The 22,340-nt window shown below is 29.9% G+C and overlaps 1 protein-coding gene and 2 long non-coding RNA genes across 9 annotated transcripts in view; 1 reads left to right on the top strand and 2 right to left on the bottom strand.

Annotated features, from left to right (window-relative positions):
* Nucleotides 1-18,733, top strand: part of LOC107440500 (uncharacterized) — a 176,639-nt gene extending 157,906 nt beyond the window's left edge. For all 7 annotated transcript variants that reach the window (XM_071186468.2, XM_043052913.3, XM_087152230.1 and 4 more), the window contains 6 exons: nucleotides 1,018-1,116; nucleotides 3,644-3,742; nucleotides 5,025-5,117; nucleotides 6,035-6,248; nucleotides 7,451-7,579; nucleotides 9,496-18,733. In XM_071186468.2, the coding sequence (XP_071042569.1) occupies nucleotides 1,018-1,116; nucleotides 3,644-3,742; nucleotides 5,025-5,117; nucleotides 6,035-6,248; nucleotides 7,451-7,579; nucleotides 9,496-9,584 (723 nt within the window). In that variant the 3' untranslated portion in view covers nucleotides 9,585-18,733. The remainder of the gene's footprint in view (nucleotides 1-1,017; nucleotides 1,117-3,643; nucleotides 3,743-5,024; nucleotides 5,118-6,034; nucleotides 6,249-7,450; nucleotides 7,580-9,495) is intronic.
* Nucleotides 665-22,340, bottom strand: part of LOC107439826 (uncharacterized) — a 471,331-nt gene continuing 449,655 nt past the window's right edge. Inside the window, exon 6 of the long non-coding RNA XR_001583568.4 lies at nucleotides 665-915. This is a non-coding gene — a long non-coding RNA (uncharacterized LOC107439826). The remainder of the gene's footprint in view (nucleotides 916-22,340) is intronic.
* On the bottom strand, nucleotides 15,500-21,749 carry LOC147804276 (uncharacterized). Its single transcript, XR_015429372.1, has 2 exons — nucleotides 20,012-21,749; nucleotides 15,500-19,711 (listed from the first exon to the last, which is right to left on the bottom strand). It is a non-coding gene; the product is annotated as an uncharacterized LOC147804276 (long non-coding RNA).

Below are 22,340 nucleotides of genomic sequence, written 5' to 3'. Positions count from 1 at the left end.
TAAGTTATAAAACAAATAATGATGAACTTTGAATGTGTCTCTTATAATTAATATACTTTTAAAAAGAATAAGATTTTTAGTTTTTTTCTTCTTTTTGTATAGTTGTGGTGACACATTCTAAAACTAATTAAAAAAGAGAGAGTTCTAATTAAAATTAACCAAATTTTAGGAAACTGAATTTAAAAAAAAGTTTCAAGCGAAAGTTGATTATCATGGATCGATGACTAAATGCCAACAATAACAAGTTTCTTAAAACCGGAAGAAATGTAGAAAACTGCCGGTGTATCACTCCGCTTATGTTATGCTTACGAGGCAATGTGTAAACAGGCTTAATTTTATAGGAAGTTTTATTATTGTGATTTGGGTTTTTTTGAACGCGTAGTTTTACCATTCATAAAAGTTTTATGTAATTTATAAACAGCCTAAAGCAAATTTAAGAAAAATTAATATTACAGCATAAATAAAGTGTAAGGTTGATTTTACATCAACTATTGACTTAATAGATTTTAAAACATTACAATGCATTTAACGTTAACAAATAAGATAGAAAACCTACTAGAAATTTGGTTATCGCATTTGAGATACAGTACAGAACCCGTTATCCGGAAATCAGAAAACCAAAAAACCGGAACGAATTTCGATAAATTTTCTCGCGATTTTAAAAAAAAAAAAATTTTTTCCTCATAAGATTTTACGATTTTTCTTTCTTTTTTTAAAGATGTTTACATTACCATCATTTTGGAAATAATCATTAGTGTATTACTTCATCGTTTTTTCTTATTTTTAAGATTATTTCCAAATATTTTTTTTTTTTAGTTGGGTTTAACACTAAAAAAACGGCTTTATGTAGCGATTCAGAAAACCGGAAAAATCAGTTATCCGGAATAGCGATCGTTCCGGATAATCGGTTCTCTACTGTACAATGATTATTAAACTAGATCCAATGAATTGAATATAATGTAATAGATTAAGATTTACAAAAAAAATTAATAATTTTATTATAATTTTCAAATGCAGTATGGAAATACGCCATTACACCTGGCAGTCGAAGGCAATCATCCGAAAATGGTTAAAATTTTAATGAAAAAAGGAATTGCAGTGAACAGCCTCAACAACGTAAGTTTTGCTATTTATTTATATGCACCAAACTAATATAAAAGTTTGAAATGCCTGCCGAATTTTAAAAAGGAACATCTAATAATAAAATAGTCCTTATTTTTTAACCTAATTTGACAGCATATAAAAACATTGTCTTAAAGCGAAGTGAAAAATCTTGCCACAATTATAAAATTCATTTATTCAAAGATGAATGCATACAAAAAAAAAATTTTATTAAATATTTACTATTGTTAATAATTTATTTAATAATATTCATAAAACTTTTGAATAGTAAGGAGTATAAATTTTTGCCTAATTTTAAAATATCTAATTTTACATGGCAAAATTTGAGCGAAATCAACTGAATAGTTCCTGAGAAATCAAATTTTAAATATACGACTTTTTTAAAATTTGATTTCTCAGGAATTATTTAACCGATTTCGCTCAAATTTTGCATTTTGCCATGTAAAATTAGATCCTTTAAAATGATGTAAAAAATTGTATGAAAATTTTTTCGACTACTAAATAAAATAATAAAAAATAGTAAATACTTACTAAAATTTGTTTTTTTTTTTTGTATGAATATATCTTTGGATAAACGAATTTTAAAATTGTGAGCAAAGATTTTTCATTTCGCTCAAAAAGTTCTCGAGATATGACGAAATAAGCACATAATAAAATTAATATTAGGGGTCCAAACTTTGGATCACTCTCCTGAAAAAACTATGGGGACCATATTTCCCAAATGGCGGCTACCCCTGATATTTTGGGAGTCAAAAATCTGAATCCGTAGTAAAAAAAGGGAAATTTTATTCAGCGAAAGTTTTTGTGACCGATTTCGAAACTTAAAATATCGTCAACACCAATTAATTAGCATATTTGAGGTCATCCTCTCGTTAAGATAACCATTAATATTGAGTCACGATGGCTCAGGGGATAGAGCGTTCTCCTTCCAATGAAGTGAACCGGGTTCGAATCCCCAGCGATGGCTGGTCGAATCCGCATCCGGCTTGCACCAACCACAGTGCTGACGTGAAATATCCTCAGTGGTAGATGTATCATGGGTTAGAGTCCCCTTGCCGTCTGGTTAACCGTGGGAGGTTCTCATGGTCTTCCTCTCCATGTAACGCAAATGCGAGTTAGCTCCATCAAAAAGTCCTCCATGAAGGCAAAATTTCTTCCAATACTCGATCCATGAGTTTCCTTGTGTTCTGGATTGGGTTCAAAATTACAAGGCTACGGAGTTGAACACTAGTAGTCGTAAACCCATAAAATTGGGTCAGCTGTTCAACAACGGTTATAATAAAAATAGATTGAGTCCTAGAATATAGAGATTAGATCAAAAGTTATTCAGGGTGATCCATTTTTTATTTTGCGCACTGTACATATGATTCAATTATGTAAAAATAGCAGAAACTTTAAGTAATGCTTTCCTTAATAATGACACTGCATTAGATTTAAACTAAAATCACTATTCAAAATTTGTATACAACTTAAGAATCTGAGTAAGTAATCTATAATTACCTACTTTCAGTGATTTTAGTTACATATGTATTTCAAGCTATATAGACTATTTCGTAAACACTCTCACTGAATACATATTTTAGCAATGCAGAAAAAAATATAACATCATTGACTAGTTGCAAATTTTAAACTCAAGAGCCAAAAAGACAATGTAAAAACGATCTATCGAATCACAAAGAAAGGTGGAATAAAAACATCAAAACTAATTTGATAACACTTGACAATATTTTAAATACTTTTCTTTGAATTTCTTTCTCTGACAATCAAACAGGTTTTGATATTTTAAATCTCCGCCTCCTCAAAAGTGATTCATCCGATTTTAATATCACTTTAATTATTTTGCAACTATTACTTAATATTTTTATTACGATTACATTTTTTATTACGTACATACTTTTATTGTAAATATTTTTTTAATAGTAGATACTTTTTATTAGTACATACTTTCTAGAATTCATTTTTGACAAGAGTTTAAAAATATGTTTTAAATACCGTAATTACTATACGTATTATGATCTTTAATGAAGAATATAAACATCCCTGAGAAAGAGAGGAGATAATAATTCAATTAAAGCATTTAAAACGCTTTAATGGGCTGAAATAGCATGGTTGGTAGGGCGTTGGGCCTATGTTCAAGAGGTCGTGACCTTGATCCCGGCAGGCAGAAGTCTCCCCGTGTAGTAAATGGTGACTGGTGCCCGTTAAATCTGTCTGGATCACAAAGTGCTGAGTTCACATCACAAATCAATGCCTCTGGGGGTACTGAATTGGAGATTGATCGTTTTCTGGTTGAGGTCAAAATTACGATCAGTGGATGAATAAATGGATGTGTGTATGAGTCCATTCTCTAAACCGGGCTGTGATGTGTGCACAGCTGAAGTCGTATTCTTGGACATAGAAGGCGCTAATGAAAAAACAAGAAACGCCTCCTCTGTTTTATATTCGCTTGATTCACCAAGCAGAATAGCTAGTATTGTAAGAAACAACAACAAACATTTTAATGTATTCCAATATATTACAGAGACAGCAGACAGCTCTTCATTTAGCAGCTGAACTAGGTTACTTTGAAGTTGTGGAAGTGCTCTTAGCCTGTGGAGCTGATCTTTCGGTTCCAGAAAAGGTATACAAAACCTTCTGTATGGAGGTATATTATAACTATACTTGAATAATTTATTAAAACTCAGAATATTTCAATTCGTTAAAATATTTTGAAAAAATTTATATAACAATATATCTCTGTTTTTAGTTCATTTACAAATTTTTTCTGCAATTGCTTTCTCAGCCAGAAAACTAACATTTTGTCAAGAAATTAACTGTTTAATTGATACCATAATTGACTTGATAAAAGCGCTGAATCATTGTTTTTATTATCTCGCAACATATATGGTTATTTAACATTATTTTTTCATATAATATCATTCGTATTTTGAATAATTGAAATTAATTTTTAATTCTAGAAAAAAACATAACTATAATTTTTAAATTCCGAAGAATAAAGATTCATCGTCGATGACTTCATATTAAGTCTACGAGGAAATTTTTGTTTCGTTTATTTTCGATAAATTCTGGCCTACAGTCCCTCACAGATTGCTTTAGTTTTTGTCGTAATTCAATAACTACGCTGAAAACAGAAACTCTTGTAAAGTGTAGTAATTTAACAAAAGTTACATTCCTCTATTTTTTGCGGAGCTTAAAAATTTTATTATTTAATTCGGTACTTATAAAAAGACTCACGTTTACCAGTCTTGCATTTGGATATGGTAAACTAATGTTGATGCTGCTCGTAAAATTACATACGGATCTCAAATGTTGAACAGGTAATCAAATTTTCTGGCAACCCATGACTATTTAAGAGATCAACAATCCAAACTTTAATGTATTATGGTTATATAAGGCTACAGTAAGATATCCCCAGTGGTAGATGGATCATGGGTTAGATTCCCTTTACCGTCAAGATACCGTGGGAAGTTTTCGTGGTTTTAGTGTCCATTTAACTCAAATGCCGGTTAGTTTCATCAAAAAGTCCTCCACAAAGGTAAGATTAGAGTTGAACATTAGTAGTCGTAGACCCAAAATTGGGGTTGGCTGTTCAAAGACATTAAAAAAATATAAAATAAAATAATTAGTCAATAATTTATAGAAACTATTCAAAGACATAAAATACACATAACCTATACCTAACCTAACATATTATATATATATATATATATATATATATATATATATATATATATATATATATATATATATATATATATATATATATATATATATATATATATATATATATATATATATATATAATGTTATATATATATATATATATATATATATATATATAATGTTATATATATATATATATATATATATATATATATACAACAATGCATTATTTGTTTTAGGGTAATAGAAAAGCTCTGTATATTGCAGCAAGAGGAAGTTATACGGCAATTGTAGACATGCTAATCAAAGTTGAAAGAGATCAAAATAAAAAGGTAATATTTAGATTAACCTATTGCGATAATATTGAAAAAAATAAACATATAGTATAAATTATAAGTTTAGGAATTTTATCTAAGAATAACTTATAAAGATAATAAAATGGTTATGCAGATTTTATTTCGTTATTTTGTTTTGATAAACGTGTTATAATGCCGAAAATACAAACACAAGGTTAGTATAGAACAAGCGGAACTTCATCAGGTAGCATTTTTAACTCACCTTCATCATTTTTAACAACCTGATGAAGGAGTGCTCGTTCTTTCTGTAGACTTAAGGTTAAAAATCCTCCTACTCAGATTTTACAAAAAATATGAGCGTTACTCTATTAAAGCAGCATTTTTTTCTACTATAAATATCTGTTTGCTTTAAAAAAATTGTTAATATAACAATAGAAATGTATTCATAGCCTCGAACAGTTGAGGTTTCTGAGAAATATTATTCCAATGGTTATGAACAAGAGGAAAAATTTTTAAAACAAATAAAATTTTCATAAAACTTTAATCAGTGTAAGCCAACTTGCCTATCTGATCTCTGATATATAAATGTTTAATTATTTTGTACATAATGAAGGTCAAAATTTCTATAATTTTAATTTATCAATATATTAATGTATTACCCTAACTACCATTAGAAGAAATATTTTCTAAATCTACCGTAAATTCCGTAGTTGTTGGAGGGTATGTAGTATTGCTTGGTAGAAAAAATGGTTATTGGTTGCCAAAAATTATTTTTAGAAATGCTGTTAGAAGGGGAAAAAAGCATGCTTCAGCTCGTTTAAAACTTTATATTGACAAATGGAACTATTTCTTATAGCCAAAATATGCGCAATGTTTGCACATGCAAGAGAAATTTCTCTAATTTTTTTTGTCAGTGTATGATAAATTGAAATTAACGAAGTTTATTTATGTAGCCCATACTAGATAATTCAGACATGCCTGACAGACAATGCAGTACAGAACGAATAAGAGAAATGGAACAGCAAGCCGAAGCCCAACAAAAATCAATGAAAGAATTGCTGTGGATTTTAGCCAAAAGTTACCTAGAACCTCAGGACTGGAAAAAATTAGCTAGGTATTGGGAATTTACGGAAGAGCACATAAAGGCCATTGAGCATCAATATACCGGTAAGCATTTTTGTTCGGCGGTGCAATCATGATAAATATTTTATGCAATACAATTATTTAAGATCGTGGTTAAAATATCATAAAACTATGTTAAATCAGACACAAGTTACGAAATCAGACACAAACTATGCTTTGTGTCTGATTTCGTAACTTGAACTATCGTCACATCTGCAACTAAATATTCAGTGACATATTCAGGGTGAGCAGCGGTCTGCCCCTCTATTTTGGGGGTCAGTAATCTGAATCCGTCGGAAAAAAAGTATGTTTATTCGGAGAAAGTACGTTTTTGTGTCTGATTTCGTAACTTGAAATATCATCTGGGCTTATTAAGTCACCCCCTTGAGCCATTAAGATTGAGTCCCATAACGCGAAGATCCGATCATTAGATCAAAGGTTATTCAGGGTTGTCAGTTTTCTTTTGCGCATACATTAAGAAATATATTAGTGCGGAGAGAACCGGGCAAATATATACCGGGCAATGACTATGAGCCTTATAAAACATAATGGAATGAATAACGGGCAAAATCCCATAATCTTAAAACAATATCAGTGTAAGAAATACCGTGCAATAGCCTTCAAATTTCTGCTAGATTATTAATCCAGTTGCTGTTAACAATAACCACGTCATTAACCTGTGTTCTCACTGACGTTTTGTCTAATTTAACCTTTATCTATCGTAAGGGAAAAAATTCAAAAATAGAAAAACTTGTCCAATTTTTCTGTTAAAAATAATAAAGGAATGTTTTAATACAAAATAATAACTTTTGGCATATAAATTATATTTTTAAGCCAAACTGGTTTATATCACCAAACTGGTTCGCATAACCTAACAAGAAATTATCACCTCAAACAGGAATAATAAGCGAGTTCTTTACATTCATTGCATGAAATTAAAGAATATTCTTCAACCGCCTCAACTTGCAACATCAACTTCTTCGTATTAAAGCGAAGATATTGTTTTTTTCGCAATACGAAGGCTGTATTTAGATTCTTGATTAAAGAGCTTCACTGGACTTTCTTCCGCACGCGACGCATAAATTAACATATTCGCCAAAAACCTAGTTTGTAAATATGCATCTGTCCTGAAATATTTTAACACCAATTGTAAGTAGACAAAAATAATTCAAAACCTGTGTAAAATTATAATTTATAATTGACCCTCCGCCATTAAAAAGCTCATAACGTTTTTATACGTTTAATAGGTAAATCAAGTTACAAGGAACATGGTTACCGTATGTTGTTGATATGGTTGCAAGGCGTCCCTTCCTGCAGACATCCTCTTAAAGAGCTTTATGAAGCACTCACTGCCATAAATAAAAGAGATATTGCAGGTATTTTTTTTAAAAAATTTGTGCTTCACTTTTATATTTGTTTTTTAGTTTATTTTTTTAAAAAATAGAAGAAATACTAAAAATAACTTTAGGGACTCTTATGTGCATCCTATCTTGTTATTATAAATTTCAGTGTAACTGAAGACCAAAAATTGGGTTGGGTAACTACTTAACACAAAGAGTATAGAACAGGAAAGTTCCTTGTGTTTCACTACACGATTTGTGATGTAAAATACTTACAATCATTATTGTTGGTAAGATATACTAATTATTTTGTCAGTGTAGATAATACTTTTATAACACTGTGGAACAAATTTCTGTTGCATTTATACAAGATTTTACCTAACTAGGGTGTAGGGATTTCAAATCTGTAATTAGTTTTGCCTCTAAAGTTAGATTTTTCTTAAGGCTGTTTTTCAAAAGCTCCATTGTAACATGAAATGATGCTTTTTTGCGAATAATATTTTTAGAGCTGTTGTGAACTTGCAACTGTTACTCATGACTGTTAAGGCAAGTTTAGCCTGTTTAAAACCAGGGCCGTCCATGGTTAATTAGAAAATGGCGCAAAACATCAATATGGAGAAAAGTCAGAGTTTCATGAAAATGAAAAGCGTTTCTGGTCTAATTTTTTAATATTTAGAAACTTTCTCCAATGGTGCATTACTTGGGCTCATAACAATTCGAAGCAACTGAGAATGAGGTAGTGATTTTGATAATTTTCATCTAGAATGAAAAATGGCGCCAAATTGGTAATTTTTAAAAACAGTTTAAGAACTTATAAAATATTTAAGTTATTTGTCTGTTCTAAAGCTCAGATAATCCTTCACGGCGATATTATATGTCTAGTTTAAAACTATCGCATTGCTTCAAGTGCAAAGCACTTAAATTATGGTTTTTTTAATTTTCCTTGGCGACAGAGCTTCGAAATACAGCGCTAAACGACATTTTAATCCATTTTTTGTCGTTTTAAACGCTATATGTAACAGGTGGTCGCTTAAATGTTGCGACAATCTTCTAGGGGAGTTTAGGCAAATTATCAGGTTTAAAATCGCACAGAAACCCATGATTGGAAATGTTGCAGGGTCTTATGTCCAGTGATGCTTTCCTATTATGACCAGTTAAAAAGCACATGAAACAACAATTCAAAATAGGAAAGCGTAAAATGATATTTCTGGGCTTGGGATTCAATGAAATTTCAATCATGTGCCTTAACTCCCCAAGAAGTTTGCCGAAACATTTATCCAACCACCTGTTATATATAACGTTTAAAATGACAAAAAATTTCATTAGAAAACAAACAAACTTCGTGGGAGAAACCGATTGTTGATTTGAAATGAGAGACGAGAAAATATCCAAGATCCGTTGAAAAATCTCATACAACAGGAGAAAAAATTATTCCTCAGTCTGAGATGCCAACTTGCTCGGACAGCAAATATATATTTTAAAGCGGTAGTTTATCAATTGTGATTCTTTGTTTAATAAATTCAATCTAGCAGATTTTTATCCACCACTATTTCTAAATAATTCGTAGGCTTATATAATTCACCAATTTATTGTAACTATGTTCTGCTTTACCTTTTAAAAAGCAAGCAAGAATAGTCAAATATTTGCAAAATTTACTTTGTTGTTATTTACCGTTTTTTACTTGTTTAGGCGTGTCCGGAGCAGTTGGCATGTCTGCTCAGTGTAGTCTGTATGCAAGAGTCATAATTTGATTATACTGCATTTCTGATACAGTACAAAAAAAAACTGACGAGTCACAACTTACCCTTGTACATTTATACTTGTATGTCCAGAATGATACATTAATGCTACATCTCACTATAGTTTCTTGACAATATACGTTGTCAAGTGAACTATTTTAATTTATGGGCAAACATTGTGCATTTTAAGATTCATTTGGGTTTTTTTTATAGAAAAAATCCGTCGGAAGGCTGAAGAGCAACCTTCACAACGCCGCAGCTGCCGTGCCAACAGGTTCTGTGCCTTCTGTTCACTCATGTGACAAAGGACCCCTACGCTGCTTCCGACGTGCCTTACAAAAACTTCGAATTGGTGCTTTACACTCCTCCACTCTACAATTTGTGTACAATTATCTCTTTTTATAGTGTTGTTTCAATGTTGTCGTCTCAAGGGTATATTTATTACACTGGTACGATAGTTAAAATTATACTAAATCAAAAATAGCTGTCATGTTTTGTAACATTCTCACTAACGAACGTTTAGGAACGTTTCAATCTTAGTAAAAATTACAACTTACTTTATTCAGATTTTGTAATATCAAGCATAATAGATTTCGAATAATTAGATTTAATTTTTTTTTACCACGTATTTTAAACTCCTTATTCATTCAATCTACATATCTTAGAGTTAAATTTGTTTGTAGTTTACAATGATTCGTAATTTGAAGAACCGTTTATCAAATAAAGGCTAAAAATAGTTTTTCAAGCTATTGGAAATAAATATGAATCAATTCGAACTACACCGTAATACTTCTTTTAATTAAATGAAGTTAAAATCTACAATATTCATGAAGAGTTTTTCATAAAATTTTTCGAATATAACAAATTTCTTTCTATTCATCTAAAAACTGGGCTAAATTTAAATGAATGTGGTAATTTAAAGCACATGTTCCCTGTGAAACATGTTTCATATAAAGTACAGTAGTGGTTGGTTGGAGTTTATCGGCACAATAGCAAAAAATGGCTCCTGCGACCGTCACTACGTTAAAGAGTTATGATGAGTATTAATTATTAAATTTATGAATATATTTCCATTGTTTTAATAAACTTGTTGCGATAGAAAACACTATTTAATACTAATGAAGAAAGTCTATCAGTATTTAAAGTTGTATTATGAAATATATGCAAATTGATCAATTTATTTTTTAGATACTTAAGACATACCACAACTTCTAAAAGGATGATTTTATTACTTTCATTTTCAATTTTGTTTTCTAAACAGGTATTTAATTATAATGGCCACCTTAATAACGAGATCAAGAGACAAAAAAAAAATTAAATTATTAATATTTTTTATTAAAACTCCTTTTAATTTCTATTTAAGGCTCTAGGGAAGCGGTTAATAAAACTAGAAACACGTGTTTTAATCATCAGTGAGGTACAAGTAAATTTAGAAAATCTCATCAACTTCAGCAAGAAATTACTTAATGCAGAGTAAAGTCAATCACGCAGATAGCAAATTGAAGCTTACTCGTCAGAATTATATGAAATTAATTCTTATGTTACCTCCTTTACCTCATACTTAGTAGCATTTGACCTCATTCTTACCTAATTTGGAATTTCTGACACTAGAACAAAATTTGGCTATATCGTTCAATGTAAAGAAGAAAAAAAACATTCAAAAATTTTCAATAGCAACTTTCATTTAAATTAAAAAGACTGAAGTTCAGATTACTTTAATAAAATTGGTGCTTATTCATTGTACACTTCCTTCAACACGTTTTGAAAATTAGATTTAAATCATTAATTCAGATCAATCATTAAAAATAACTCTATATACAATCTAGTTTTCTAGTTTTTTAAATTTTTAAGTATAATTCCTCTAACACCGCTCATATAAAAAGCAATCTTGTACTTTTCAAAACAAATAAACCTACGAAAATCTCAGATCCCACTCGGATTTAATCACGAGGCATATACTACTAGGTACCAACATGCTACATAAAATAAATCCTTTAACTTCAGTCTGACTTTTATACGGTCCCTCGCGTCACATTAACGTGGCACACTTTAGGTATTTAAGTTCAAATTTATTCTTTTGGACACTTAAAAATTCAAGTTAGCTATAGAAAATAAACATTTGTTAGTGGTGAAAACAACGTATTTTCAAAACCATCTTTACACATACAATTTAATATAGATTTCTTTAAAATTAAATGAAAAAAAAAAACATTAGAGTAATGAACTAAATCCTTCTAAGAAGTCAATAGAATATTATCCTGACACATTTTGGGGTATTTAAGATACAACTTAACGTTTCATGTTGTATTCTAACATATATTTATCGTCCTTGAGAATTTCGAAGATTGAATAATGACTTATTTCGCTAAATTGAATGTTAAAAGATAATTAATTGAAACTAACCAACAGGCTTTCTTCGCATAGTATTAAATATTCCAATGTAATTTCACATAGTGAAACACAAAATTAATCGGTCATTAGCATGTTTATCCTAAAACATCAAGCAGTTTTTATTGAAATATATTTTATGCGTAATATATTAACTAAGTCAAAAAAACAAATTTTTCAAATAAAACAGCAAGAGTCTTACAAGAATATTAGGCTTCAGTATAACTAAAGAGCTTAGGAATGAAGTATCTCAAGTGACATTTTAATGACTAGAAATAAAGATGGGTTTTAATGGCATAAAGATATGTGGTGACCAACTATAGGTATTGACACAGATCAGATATGTCGTCAGCTGAAGTAGCTTTAGCCTTTGCTAGCAACTTTACTAGCGCTATATTAAAAAATAGAGGAGAATGATATATTTATTGCATTTTATATTTATTGCAAGGGCCAATAGATGACAGTATTTCTTTGCTATTCCCACAGTATGTGTTTAAGTTTATTAATTTGCCAACACTACACTGTTTCACTCTGATACACTGTTACCATGTCCAACACTGCTATTTCAGCCTGGAAGGTTATATTTTTTAGTGATAAGTGAAGTAGCACTGTAGTTGTGATAAATTGAGGAACTACAAGACAGAAATATGAGAATGTAATTAAATGTAGTCCTGCCACAAATTGGCCTTTGCAATTAATAAATTATTATCACTCTCCTTTGCTTAGATGAAATATAAGCGAATTGCGCTTTTCACACTAGAAACTACCAAATTTCAAGACTTGTCAGGATAAATTATTATTCTACACTTACAACCAACCACAACTAGGGGTATAGCGAATGGTTATTTGTTTGGGGGATTGGGGAATTTATCCACTTAAATTTGCTTTACCCTATGTAATTGTAATGTAGATAGATGTGAAACCTCTCAGATATTAAATCATCAGAAATAAAAGCTGATCTAGGAAAAACAATATATTTACTTTATTTATTTATTTTTTTGAGGAGGGAGCAGGCAGACTGCCCAGTCCGTTACGCCCTTGACCACAACGTGCTCTTGATCCCAGAAAAACTGTATTTAAAATACTTTTGTATTCAACTAGATTGTGTAACAATAACATTATACTTTTAGTTACACTGAAATAAAAACACAGTTCAAAATATCATGAAATATTTAATATCCAACCAATTTAAATTTCTTTCATACAAGAAACATTTTACAACACTGTTTTTAAAATATTTCTTGCGTGAAAGAAAATAAATAAATTTTGTATTAACACTAAATTAATCCATATGTTGCATTTCCAATTTTTTTCAGTAAAATATTTTGATAACTTATGTACATAAAAATGTTTATGTGCTTATGTGTGTAATATTTATATAAAAATTGTGTTTTGTTGAAATTCCGTAACATATGAACTACCTATTGTACAGAGTTTTGAAGAATTGTACATTTTAAATGTTTTGTTATAAACTGCTAAGTTTGACTGTTCTTCTATAATGTGTTTATATTTGTGTATCCTCATAATGACTAAAATGTTCATCTTAAGCGCAAATTTATGCTTTTCACTTACTTTAATCCTAGCATTTGTAAAACAAATATCTTTATAAATGCTATTATTAAAAGTAATCAGGAATTTTTCGATAGCATTTCTTGTTTTCAAAATAATAATAATAATATAAAAAAGTTTTATTCTCAAAACAGTTTTAGTTTGAGAGTCCTATAAAATGAAATGGAGCTGGAGATAAAATTATTTTAGTAAATAGTCATGTGTATCAAGAAAATAGTTAAAAGGATTTTTAAAAAAAAATATAGATAAAACTTTTATAAGATTAAACTAGTTTAAAAAAAAAAAAGGAAAGTGATATTAGTTCGAGTTTACATAGAATTGACCGCCAGCTTATAGCATATACTCTCATAATATATATATGTAATGTACTCAAAATTGGAATATTTCTGAAGAGAGACTAATTTGTTTCATACCAAAACGCATTTTTGGATTTGAATTTTAAAATTATTTAGCATCACTCTATGGTTTATATTTGAAAGGAGGGTGAATTGATATAAGAATTGTCTAAATCAAAAGTAGACACTTGTGATAGTTTCAGAAGTACAATAGCGATAACAACGCCACCATTCATTGTTATAAAGAAATGTAGGCTAAGTGATGTAAATTTTTAGTGCAAAAGCTATCTTTTGAGTATATCACGCAGTAAACTATGCAGAAGAAAGTAAAAGGAAGACATCATAGATTGCATTTAACTTATTAACTACTTAAAATGTGAGCAGCATTTTAAAAAAAAATCAAAGTTTTACTATAGATGTAAAAAGAATGATTCAAGTTTTACTACTGCTTTATCTTCATAGAGTCCATTGCGGAAAATTACTTTAAGGACATTAGTTTTTGCACATAAGTTTAGCTTTATTTCATAACAGAATACTTTTTATAAATCAAGTTGATAATAGCTGATCAAGTGTGTGGCCAATAATCCTTAACTAACTAACCATAACAGACTACGCGTAGTAGTACAAATTTCCACCATTAGGTAAGCTTAATACAAACATTTATTACAAAGATCTGTTGATAGAGAGCCCTTTCTTGAACTAGCAGATGGAGTAAAATTTTCCATGAAGCACAGAAAACCAAGCAAACACTATGATCTACAATGATTTTTATTGCTGCTGTTGACAAAATGATTCGAGACAATTGATGGATTGCAAAGAGCTGTCTTCGGTGAAGCACCCGAGTGACGACTAAAATCAATCAAAATCGTTCTACAACTTAGTGCTGTTATGGGCACATCAATCAAAGACTTAACGTTCCGTTTAAACGTTATTATCCAATCTGGTTAATCAGTTAAGTCTGTGGCGTAAGTACCACTACTATAATTACCAATTCACTAGTATATAAGAGATGTTAACTTGATTTTATCTAGAGGAACTGGTGATCTGCGGACGTGCTATAAACTAGCCAACATCAATGGATGGTTCACATTAAAGAGTTGACTTGCTTAGAAAAAATAGCGCACAGTAAAAAATATACCGGTGAAGTAAATAAATAGTCTGCAGGCAAATAAACAAAAAAAACATAAAAAATAATGAGCATAATGATATAAATTTAAAAAAAAGACATAAATCAACTAGTGGTATTCGTTCATCGAATTATATCACAGATAAAATTCTGGAAGGGGAATAACTATTATTTTAAATATTAATTCACTAGTATGTAAGACTTGCAAACTTGATTCCTTTTAGAAAATAAATGCCTAAAGAAGATGTCCGGTACCCCCTGGTTTGTGAGGATTGAGGACTTTAGAAATGACCTTAATATTGAATAAATCACGGCCAAATTTTTTCGATTGTGTAAATATTTTATGTTATTCGGACTTCTCGTATTTGTACTCGCATTTTATCAATTATTATTCGGATCATTATTTTTTTTAATCAATTATTTTTCAGATGAAGATGCAAGTGCCGCGCTCTGTACTCTTACATTAAATCATTACTTGATACTATCAAGAGGTACTTTTTGATAGATTAACATTCTCCTCCAGTCTACGGTTCATCCATTCTACTTACCTTTTTGCCCAAAATGGTGACACAGCTACAGCAGTTGTATTTCTGTAACTATCACGATTGTTCACTTTTCATTCTTACAACCCTTGTAGTTTCAAGTTTACACGAAAAATCCAAAGAAATATTTTTAAGTTTAGTCGCTTGTGCACGTGGATAATTATACAACTTCTTAGCTTTCGGGTGAACCATTCCTTTCTGTTTCTTATGAGCTCATTCACATGCTGCTGTAGGAGTATTTATTAACTTCGAGTAACTTTGTTTTTTCCTTCCCAAAACCACAGAGCTTGCCATTCTCTTTCAATTATCTTTTGCTGAAAACGTATGCGTTTAATGAATGATATACCAAATGTGAATGAAAACAAAATGTCTGCCAGTTAGTTGAGCTCAAGGAATTCGGGTGAGATTGACTGGCAGTTGAAAATGAAAAATTGAACATTCCAATGGTGCATCGCGAGAATTCATAAATTTTAATCGTTTTAGATGCGGATATATCACTCATGGGCTGCAATAGTGGCACAATTCAAAAAAAAATCATGTTTTGAGATAAGTGGATTTAAAGTTTACATTGCTAAGGGAAATGCACAGGAAATGCTTTAGTTTGCTTAAACGAAGATTACCTTCAAGTTGAATTATGAGTTGTGCTAGTATTGCTGCTGAAAAGAATGTGTATTTTCATGTTTAGACCTGTTCTTAGTCCCTTAAAACTTGTTTTTTGAGTTGTGCCACTATTGGGTATAATATGAAAAAATCACAACTACTTCGATTTAGTAGGAACAACATATGACGCAATGCTAAACGAATGGAATTTAGTTGTTGTTTATTTAGTTATTGTTATTAGTAGTTGTTGTTATTTGTTTTAGTTGTTGTTGTTTATTTAGTTGTATTTAATTTCAATAACTTTTCTTTATAATGCAATAAAATCTGGCGAGCAGCTATTTAAACGATCGAACACTTCGTTTGTTTATTTGTGGCTTGAAGTTAGGCTCGCAGAAAATGCCGTTCATGGGTTAAATTTAGTAGGAACAACACAGCCTTTGACGTAGGCTATATTATACCCAATTGCAGCCCATGAGCGATATGTACCTTAAAAGAAAAGAAGATCAATTTTTAAATTTATTTTTCATTTGCTCATTGAAATAACTTTAAAATTATGCTTTTTTCACGCATCGCTAACACAACAGCAAGCGTTTTAAAAAGTATTATGACAAGCATTTTGCTTTGTTTCCCTTCAGACTGAAGCTTTTGCAAAGAAATACCTCAATAAGCATAACCATTAGATTGCTACATTCCAAAAAATTGCTTGGGTTAGCCTTATAGCTCAGGTACTATATTAAAAATTATCTGTTTTAATGCTGAATAAAAAGTTTAACCGTTTAGTGCTCATCAGTAAAGCCACTTTTTAAAAGTTGTTTTTTGGAATTATCATTCTATCCTCATCACAATGTATTATAAATATTACATTTATAACTTTTTTAACTAGTAAGTGCTATTTTTATTTCAGTTGTATTTTATGTGTCACTTATACAAATGCGATGCGGTTATTTCATTATCAGGTCGTTCAAAATATTTTTACTTACAGAGCAGGCGCGTTTCTTAGCATCCAAATTAAGGGGTAAAGCGAAACAATTTGTTTCGATTCTTTTTTAAGAAGATTGATTAGTGATTTATTGGTGTTAGTTCAGGAAACAAGATAAATTTCAAAAGAAATCATAGCCATGCATTTTAATTTGTTAACTTAAAAAAATTATTCTATTATTTCCATCTATACGTAAGTTTTTCTTTTTTAACTTTTCCTTTTTTTGTTCGTCATATCAGAAATATATCAAATCAAATCCTTGTTTCGTAAAAACTGATTAAATCCAAGGTTAACTTACCTCCATTTTTTTACAAGAAACAAAATTAAATGCATCTCGTCACTGTCTCACAGTAAATTCTTTATCATAACATGTATTAATTAATATGAAGATAGTTTTTAATATCATAAACAACAACGAAAATTTTTTTGTAACTGAAAGTTAAGTATTCAATTAAGAATTACATTATGCTATTACAGAACAAATCTTAAAGCTTTACTTAATTTTACTGTTCAACTTTCTACCATGTAAAGACATCAACAGTAAAATTTAGTTAACCTTTTCATTTTACTCTGTAGCAGCACTAGGTGAAAGATAAACATTTTAAATTGAGTATCACTTCGTTTTATTAGAAAACAAGAAATCAAATTAAGCAATTTATGATTTAATTATTATTACTTTTTCAGAATTTGTATTGAGGCGATCGTTTACCAAGAAAGCGCCAACAACGAGAAACTACCGAAATGCGGAAAAATCGCCAAAAAAGAAAGCGATATATGAACGACCTGATATTGGAATAACGTTTCCAGCGTATTTACTTAGTTGCGTACAAGTATAATATTTTATTCAGCGATACTACAAAAATTATTTTAAGTAAATACGATCATATATTTATTATTATGATTTATTACAGATTATTATGATGCTTTTAAGTATTTTAAATTATGTCAACTTGTGTCTAAACAATTGTTAATTTTATAAAAATTAGGACTAAACCAGAGCATTAGTCAAAAGTTTGAAAAACTACTTAAAATTTATCTCTTACAAGATATTAAAATTAATTTGAACCATTGAAAATATTAACTTCAAACATCGAAGAAATGGATTTGATTTAACTTTGCGAACGATACAATCAAAAACCAAAAAGAATTTACATTTTCAAGAATTATAAAAAATTATTCAAGTTAAAATGAAACTTATAGAGTTTCAACTTATATACAAAATGACTGTGCATATATTATTGTGAACAAATATTAAAATGCTTTAAATTTAAAACTTGTAATATTGAACGAACTTTTGAAATCTTTGAATTTTTCTAAAAATAATAAAATAAATTTTCTAATATGAGTGGTAAAAACTTGTTATTATGCATACATTATGTGTGTTTTAAAACTAATATATTTCCCTTCAAACCATTTGAAAAACTTGTACTATGTCCTGCTTTTCATTCTCAAAACAGTAAAGTGACTGTAGTGACTATTGTTAACGTGTCTGTAACAATAAAACAAAGCCTTTCCGAATCAATAGCAATAATGTACTACCATAAATCTTTAAAAAAATAATTTATTATCTATATGTCGGAAATAGAAGTTTCGAAAAATAGTATCCAAAGTAGGAAAGTAAGGAAGTTTTTACATTTCAACAGCCATAAAACTCCTTAAAGTAAATTAAATCTGTTAAATGTTTAAGTAACTGAATCGTTTAGCTGTAAAGCAAAGAAAATTCGTAAAATTAACATTTTACAATCAGTTATGTTATAAAATTATAATTTTTAAGTCTTATAAATTTTGAGCTGCAAAGCTAAATGCAATGTACCTAAAGCAATAAAAAGAGATAAAAAAATTGGAAAATAAGGGACTTATATAGGCAATTTTTGAACAGAGTGTAATTACAAAAAAAAAACAGAATAAACAAGTTTTTCAGCATGCCGAATTTCTTTCTGTAGTTGCATTCTTTCGGCCTGTACAGCGGCCCGCTTAGTCTTTTTTACTAAAAAGTTTAAATGTTAATAATTCTTGTACTCATAATTAAATGTTTGTTTTTATTCCATAGTTTAATTCCTACACACTTTTTACACGTCTTTGTATAATTTCAAGTTTCTAAGTCTTATAGTTTTTGCGCAAGAAAATAAAACTAAGTTCAACCCCTAAAATAGCAGCAGCGGCCCCTACGATTTCTAAATAAAGAGAAATATTCTTTCTACAATTCGCAATATCTTAAATATGAAACATTAAGGTGCTAGTAAAATGAAGAAAAAAAGGGCGAAGTAAACAAATTATTAAATTTTACATGAGCTAGAACTACTTAATTTCTCGAATATTATATTTATTATTGCGTTGGCTGGAAAGGCATTGTTAATTCAAATTTAGATGGTTCAGACTTGTTAAACAGTGTAATATTATAGACATTTAAAATGAAATCTCGATACAAAGTATAATATCATTGCTCCAAATCAAAGTGTCTTTCTCTTCCCCTTTAAATATAACCATGTAAGAATAAAATCTTAAATTATGTCATTGAATAGAATTGAAACTATTGTATTTTAATATGATGTTACTATTTCTTGGAAGTGAGTAAAATTTGTTTACTTCTTTTATGTGTGTCATATTCTTTTTTTTTTTCTTTTTTTTTGTGCAGACATCCAATGGAGGTTTGATTCAATGTAATGTGGGGGATAGAATATCTAAAAAGGTGCGAATAAAAGAGAAAAAAAAAAGCATTTAAAACAGATAAGTTAATAGGGTACATACTACAATTTAATCATTTTAAACGACAGTAGTAATAGCCCCTCTCCGTGCGGCGGAAGTGACATCATCATGGAAAATCAACCGGAGCTTATTTCTGGTCCAACCGGAAGTTGCTTATTTCTGTCCGCCTGAAATCGAAACTTGTCTGCAACGTCATGGGGAGCTTATTTCTTTTTTTCTTAAGCCTAAAATATTTTTAGTTACGGTTTCTGTTTTTAATATAGTTTCGTTTTTTGATACTATTTTCCTTTAATACTTTTTTGAGGGTGGCAACACTTCATATTATTTTACTTGTTTAGGATCGCAATACTTAGAATCTTTGTTATTTGGGGTGAGATATTTTATATTATGAAGTAATGACGTCATCTTTTATTACATAATAAATAAATGATATCATGCTTTCACTCTAGTGGCGCCATCTATGAGGGAATGTTAGAAATTAAACAACTTTAAATCTATTTTATAATTTAATCTAAATATAATTATTGCTGAGGATTGAACTCATCATGTGGTGATAAGAGATGACGATAAATAAATCGAATTAGAGCTAGAAGCAACAATAAAACAATTCTATTAACAATAAATTTAAAAGCATAGCAAATTACAAAGAAATCAATAGTACTTACTTTAGTTTTTGATGCAATAAACTTTAATTATTATTAACCTAATCAATATTAATTAATAAGTTTTAAATAAATTGATTCAATATTAAAATAAAAATTGTATTTATTAAGTATGGCTACTGTGAATATTAAAAGTATTAGTCTTATAGGCAAATTAATTTTATATCAATGAATGTTATTTTATAAGATTAGATATTTATCAAGTTCGTTTGGATTTAAGGCTATCCATGTAGTCTTGTCATTTTTGAGCCTAGAAGACAAGGGAACTCCTAGATTTTGAGACAATACATGTCTTCGAAGTGGACTTTGTGAGTATCCATGTTATATGAAGAGGAAAACCACGAAAACCTTCTACGCTTAGTCCGACGACAAGTAGTGGGCTTCGTTTTGCTAACCAGTATCCTGTGAATGTACAGAAATCAGAGGAAAAACTTAAGGTTTTACTTTAAAAAACTAGAAATTTTTTACAAAAATAAAATTATTTTCTTAAAAGATAGATATTATTTTTACAAAAATTAAAATATTAGAAAGTTTCCCTCAATAATAAAAATATTTTCAGAAAATTGGAAAATGTTAATAAAAAGTTTGAAATATTTTTACGAAACTAGGATATTTTTTAAAAAATCAAAAATATTTTATTAAAGATTTTAAAGTTAAGATTTTAAAATGGTTACTTTAAGTTAGATCAATAAATATTTTCTATAAAATTACTTTAACATTAATTTTAAATCATGAAGACAGGAGAATCCGTAGGTTCTATGAACCATCCAGAGTGCGGGACGAGGACCCTTCTCCTGGTGCACTCCGCGGTTATTAAAGTGGACGTCGCCACTGCTTTTTTTCTAAGTGGGTATAGCCTCCACTGCTTTTTTCTAAGTGGGTATAGCCTCCACTAAGACCATCAATTTTTCCCTATGGATTTAATATCCATAAGGAAGGGTGTGATAATTATTTGGATTAATAACCCTCTTGTCATACACCATACGATAGACCTTTGTCTCTGCCACATTGACTACTTTTCTTTTTTTTACCTGGCCAACAATTTTGGACGGATTATGAAGAAGGATTGTTGTTTCTCTGTCTAAGGAGTAAACAAGATGCTTCACAGACTCAAAATTGAGAAATTCAGAGTTTCTCGCATTTAAAGAAAAAACCCTAACCTTGCAGCAAGTTTTTCCTGATCGAGTGGTATGCGCATAGTTTTTTGCTCCACCTAAAATAAATAAAAAACTGAGTTTCCATCTTTAAAAACAGTTAAAAGGACTACCATCTGAAGATATTTACCAGAAGCGAACGTAGTGATGACATCTCCAACTAATTCATCAGTAAAATCACCAAGGAAATTGCCGATGGGAGGGTCATTGTCCCCATTGCTCGCATAAATTATGGAGTCCGTGTCACGATATAAAACGGACTCTCCCAATTTGTCCATTTCGGAGTATAGCTTGATTCTTGCCCATGCTGTCGTAAAAGTCGCGATGAATACGTTTGTCGCTGTGTCCTGTTCAATAAATTTATGGTGGGTTTCCCTCTGCACAGCGGCTATCTCAGAGCTGGCAAAATAGATGTCTTTGATCTGTAAATAAAAAATGATTAAAATACTATAATAAAAAAACTTTATGATCTATATTTCAACTAATAGATTACTTTTTCCTTCTACACAAATTACCTTTCTGGTTGAATCTGCCAACAGTTCATTTAATTCAGGTAGCGAGTTGACATACGTTATACGTGTCTAAGCTAGGTTCATCCCCCACCTAAGAGGAGAAAAAACATATTAAACTTTCAAGACATGCATTACCAAAGAAAAACAATCAGTACGAAAAATTTAATTACCTTCCCCAGAAACTGTTAAGAGAAGCCTTTGAAACTTGTCTTTGACTAGGGTTCTTTTCTATGTTTTCTGGATCTAATTTTATTCCTTCTTTCTCAAAATACTCTTGGAGATATCTTTGTTTGTCCTCTTCTGTCACACATTCTCTCGGCCAACCGCTACTTTCTTGTTTAATCTTGAGAAAAAGATAATTGTGTAACCTGAATAGATCTTTAGATGATTTTTCGAAGTGGTAAACTTCATAAATCTATAATACAAAATATATAATTTATAAAAAACACTCATTTTTGTCGGTCACTAGCAACGTAAATAAAAAA

Source organism: Parasteatoda tepidariorum, chromosome 9 (assembly GCF_982258835.1).
Source record: "Parasteatoda tepidariorum strain Cologne lab strain chromosome 9, Ptep-v5.0, whole genome shotgun sequence".
Lineage (NCBI taxonomy): Eukaryota > Metazoa > Arthropoda > Arachnida > Araneae > Theridiidae > Parasteatoda > Parasteatoda tepidariorum.
This window is presented reverse-complemented; position numbering and strand designations above follow the sequence as displayed.